This window comes from Penaeus vannamei, chromosome 40 (genome assembly GCF_042767895.1).
Source record: "Penaeus vannamei isolate JL-2024 chromosome 40, ASM4276789v1, whole genome shotgun sequence".
NCBI classification, from domain to species: Eukaryota; Metazoa; Arthropoda; class Malacostraca; order Decapoda; family Penaeidae; genus Penaeus; species Penaeus vannamei.
The window spans coordinates 9,069,238-9,074,237 of NC_091588.1; the positions used below are offsets into that span (position 1 = coordinate 9,069,238).

The 5,000-nt window shown below is 46.2% G+C and overlaps 1 protein-coding gene across 4 annotated transcripts in view; it reads right to left on the reverse strand.

Moving 5' to 3' along the window:
• Window positions 1-5,000, reverse strand: part of LOC113805416 (cyclin-dependent kinase-like 1) — a 142,248-nt gene that overhangs the window by 5,894 nt on the left and 131,354 nt on the right. For all 4 annotated transcript variants that reach the window (XM_070117333.1, XM_027356407.2, XM_070117335.1 and 1 more), the window contains exons 3-5: window positions 3,753-3,874; window positions 3,094-3,257; window positions 702-899 (exon numbers count right to left, since the gene is read on the reverse strand). In XM_070117333.1, the coding sequence (XP_069973434.1) occupies window positions 702-899; window positions 3,094-3,257; window positions 3,753-3,874 (484 nt within the window). The remainder of the gene's footprint in view (window positions 1-701; window positions 900-3,093; window positions 3,258-3,752; window positions 3,875-5,000) is intronic.

Below are 5,000 nucleotides of genomic sequence, written 5' to 3' on the forward strand. Positions count from 1 at the left end.
CTTCACCTGTTCACCTAACGCCGTGTCTCCTTCACCTGTTCACCTAACGCCGTGTCTCCTTCACCTGTTCACCTAACGCCGTGTCTCCTTCACCTGTTCACCTAACGCCGTGTCTCCTTCACCTGTTCACTTAACGCCGTGTCTCCTTCACATGTTCACCTAACGCCGTGTCTCCTTCACCTGCTCACTTAACGCCGTGTCTCCTTCACCTGCTCACTTAACGCCGTGTCTCCTTCACCTAATGCCTTAACCACTTCACCTAATAACCCAATGCTCTAATTCGGTCACCTACTCTCTTCACAGCCTCACCTAACGCCGAACCCTCACTACATTACGTTGTGACTCCCTCTCTCTCTCACCTATTCCCCTTGCTCCCTCCCTCACCTACTTAAGGTTCCCCTTCTTTTTCTTCCCCCCTTTTCTCCCTCACTTACCGCCTCCCTTTTTCCCTCATTTCCCCCCTACATTTCTAAATCACCCCGTTTCCTCCCCTCTCCCTTTCTCCCTCTTCCCCACCCCCACTTTGCTTTCCCCCTCCAATCCCTGCCTTTCTCCCTCCCCCCGTCCCTTTCTCCCATCCCTCCTCCCCTCCCTTTCTCCCTCCCCCCTTCCCTCTCTCCTCTCCTCCCTCCTCCCTCCCTTTCTCACTTCCCCTCCCTCTCTCCCTCCCCCCTCCCTCTCTCCCTCCCCTCCCCCCTCACCTAGAGTCTTCCTGATGAGGTACAGCTGATCGACGTCCGACTTCCCCGGCCAGAGCGCCTCGCCCCGCACGAGCTCCGCCATAACGCATCCTATGGCCCACACGTCCACCGGGGGCCCGTACTGCGTGTCCCCCACCAGGAGCTCGGGGGCGCGGTACCACCGGGTCGCCACGTAGTCGGTGTAGTTCTCGCCCGGGCCTGCGGGGGAGGGGGAGGGGGGAGGTTAAGGGGGTTGAGGCAGAGGCGGCGTCCAGTCCAGTGATAGTAACAATGATAATAACATTATTATTATTTCTACTATTATTATTATAATAATTTTCATCATTATCATTATCATCATGATGATAATGATGATGGTTGCTATTACCATTATTATTATCATTATCACTATCATCATTGCTATTATTATCATCATTATCATTATTATTATAATTATTATTATCACCATTACCATTATTATTATTATTACAAGTAATACTATTATCATCATCATCATCCTTTTCATTAGTAGTAGTAGTAGCATCAGTAGAATCAGCACTTTATTATTATTATCATTATTATTATTATTATTATTATTATTATTATTATTATCATTATTATTATTATTAATACTCTTATTGTTATCATTATCATTATTATCAGCAGCATTTTTTATATAAAATAACAATATAAGAACAACGAATCATTTGATATGCAAAACAATAAATATTATTCGATGAAAGTAAATAATAATATTAATAATAAAATAAAATCCATACTTAATCAGAGAATGACATAAATGAAAGACTAAATAATATGTATTTCTAAAAAAACAAAGCTCTGTGGACCTCTTCTCTCCTTTTGCTTCTTCCTCCCTCTCCCTCTACTTTTTTCCTTTTCTCTCCCTTTCTCCAGGTCTTTTCCCCTCTCTATCTCCTCGTTTTCTTTTACCTCCCTTTCTCTCCGTCTTCTTCTCTCCCTCTCCTCTTTTCATTTTCTCCCTTTCTCTCCGTCTTCTTCTCTCCCTCTCCCTCCTCTTTTCCTTTTCCCTCCCCTTTCTCCATGTCATGTCTTCCCTCTCTCTCCCTCTCCCTATTTTTCTTTCCTTCCCTTTCTCTCCGTCTTCTTTTTCTCCCTTTTCATCTCCTCTTCTCATTTTCTCTCCCTTTTCTCTCCGTCTTCTTCTCTCCCTCTCCTTTTCTCTCAATCTCCCTCCCCTTTTCGCACTTATTTACTCTCTCGCCATTCCTTCCATTCTCTCCGGTTTCCTCGCTTCTTCTTTCCTTCCCTCTACCTCTGCCTCTCCTTTTCTATCTATCCCTTTTTTCGTTTGTCTGTCGTTCTCTCTCATTCTCTCCTGACTCCTTCCCTTTCTCTATCTCTTCTGCCTCTCCTTCTCTCCCTGCATTTTCATTTTCTTTCCCTGTTTTAACTCTCTTTTCCTCCCATCCACTTCTCCAGCTCATTCTTCCTCTCCCTCTCCCTCTTTTTTTTCTTTACCCTCCCTCTCTTCTCACCTTCTTCCCCCTCCCCTTCCCCTCTCCCTCCTACCTCTTCCTCTGCCACTTTACCTCTTTCTCTCTCTCTCTCACCCTACCCACTCGCCCAACCTCCCTCTATCTCTCCCCACTACCTCTCTTTCCCTCTTTCTACCTTTTCCTCTCTCCTATTCTCTCTCATTCTCTCCCTCTTCCTCCTTTTGCCTCTTCTCTTTCCCTTTATCTCCTTCTCCCTCTTTTTTCCTTCCTCCCCCACTTCTCTTTTACCTCCCTCTCCTATTTTTCTTCCTTCCCCTCCCTCCATTCTCCTCTTCTTTCTCCTCCCCTTCCCCTCTCCCTCTTCCTCTGCCACTTTACCTCTCTCTCTCTCTCTCTCTCTCTCTCTCTCTCTCTCTCTCTCTCTCTCTCTCTCTCTCTCTCTCTCTCTCTCTCTCTCTCTCTCTCTCTCTCTCTCTCTCTCTCTCTCTCTCACCCTACCCACTATCCCAACCTCCCTCACTCCCCTTCTTCCCTCTCTCCCAATCTTTGCTCCATTCTCTCCCGACTCCCTTTCTTTCCCTCTCTCTCTCTCTCTCTCTCTCTCTCTCTCTCTCTCTCTCTCTCTCTCTCTCTCTCTCTCTCTCTCTCTCTCTCTCTCTCTCTCTCTCTGCTCTAACTCCTCTCTCTCCCAATCTCCCTCATTCTCTCCCGAATCCTTTTCTTTCCTCCCCCCCCTCCCCCCCCCTCTCTCTCTCTCTCTCTCTCTCTCTCTCTCTCTCTCTCTCTCTCTCTCTCTCTCTCTCTCTCTCTCTCTCCCTCTCTCTCTCTCCCTCTCTCCCTCTCTCCCAATCTCCCTCATTCTCTCCCGAATCCTTTTCTTTCCCTCCCTCCCTCTCTCTCTTTCTCTCTCTCCCTCTTTCTCCCCACGAACTCACTGAGCATTCTAGCGAAGCCGAAGTCACACAGCTTGACGACATCTTCCTTGGTCAGAAGGATGTTCTCTGGCTTGACGTCTCTGTGGATGCAGGAGGCGGCGTGGCAGAACTTGACGGCTTGGACCAGCTGGTAGATGATGCGCTTCGTCTTGTGTTCGGGGCAACTGCGGGAAGGAAAGGGGGGGGGGTAGTGATGTGAATATGATCCGTACATACAGTTCTGGATGTTTGTCTGTGTGCCTGTTAATATCTTTCTCTCTGTCTGTCTGCCTGTCTGTCTGTTTCTGTCTCTTTATCTCTCTCTCTCTCTCATATATGTATATATGTGTGCATAATGAATATATATGTATGTATATATGTTGTTTATGTTTGTATGTAGGTTTGTACATATACATGTACGTATGCATTTGTATATGTATGTATACATGTATGTATATGTATGTATGTAGGTTTGTACATATGTATGCACGTACGTATTTGTGTATATACGTATGCATGTATGTATTCATGTATGCATGTGTGCATGCATGTATGTATGTATGTTTTTATGTATATGTATGTATGTATTATGTAATGTCTGTTTTTTTGTGTATGAATCTATGTACAAATGCAAACATATTCACGTATATGATATACTGAAAACATTCCCGTGCACCAACCCTTTGGGGTGTTTCTCCAGCTCGTTGAGGACGGTGTGGTCGCAGAATTCGAAGACGAGGTGGAGTTTCCTCTTCCTCCTGAACACCTCGATGAGATTGATGAGGTTGGGATGCTTTAGTTGCTGCAAATAGAAAGGCCGAAGTGTTATTGCGTCTCTGGCTTTGGATTGCCTCGTCGCCTAAAGATTACAGGTTTTATTTCTTTTCGTGGAAATAAGTGAAGGTTTGGTGTAAGTTTTCCCATTATATTTCGGGTGAGTGACGACTTCCCTCTATTCTCGTGCGTCATGGCTGGAATTGCCTCGGTTGAATTTCATACCAAAAATACCAGCGACTCTGCAGGGGGCATCCTAACAGCCCCAGCTACACCAGCATTCCCATTAAAGTTCCCACAACAAACATTACAATAATTGCCAAGTTAAGCCGTCTCCCCCTGCCCAGCATAGCCCTACCCTCCCCCTGCCACATACACGTGTCATCCCTGCTCCACAGCCTTAGTGTGCCGTGGCAGGGATGGCGTGTGTGCCCGGTGTTGTGTTGTTTAATGGCAGGATTGCATGGCACCAGCGAAGGGACCCTGTCTGCCTCCCGCTCTCTCTGCCTGCCTCTGCCTCCCCAGCCCGCTTCGCCTTTATTATGTCCCTCGTGATCAATTTTCTTGCTACTTCTTCCTGCCTCTTACTTCTTCTATTTCCTTTTTTACTAGATTTTTTTCTCTCTCTCCCTTCGTCTGCTTCCTTCGCGAGCGGGTCTGCATCTCCTCTCAGTTCCCCGAATGCTTCGCTTTATTTTGTCTCCCGTGATCGCTTCCCTTGCTACTTCTTTCTGCCTCTTCCCTCTTCTGTTCCTTTATTGGGCCTGCTTCTCCCTCATCCTCCCTGCCTGCATTGCTTTTGTCTCTCTCTCTTTCCATTGCCTCTTCCTTATTCCGCCGGCCCCCCTTTTTTACCGAGTCTCATGCAAGTGCTTTATTCTTGTCACGATTCACCCTTTTCTCTCCTGAATGTTTTATCGCCCTTCCGCTTCTCCTTTCCTCAATCTGCCCCTTTCTCCTTCTGTCTGTTTCTTCTGTTTCTTCATCTGCTTCGAGCCATCCTACGTCCTCTCTCTTGCCTTTCTCTTTCTCCTTCTATTCCATTTTACAAGCTCCTTATTTCCTTCTATATCTAATTATAGCCGAAAATCTAGGAAAAAATGCTTCTTGAATTTTGTTTCGACTTTTAGCTGTGGTTATTTTTTCGAAGCTTT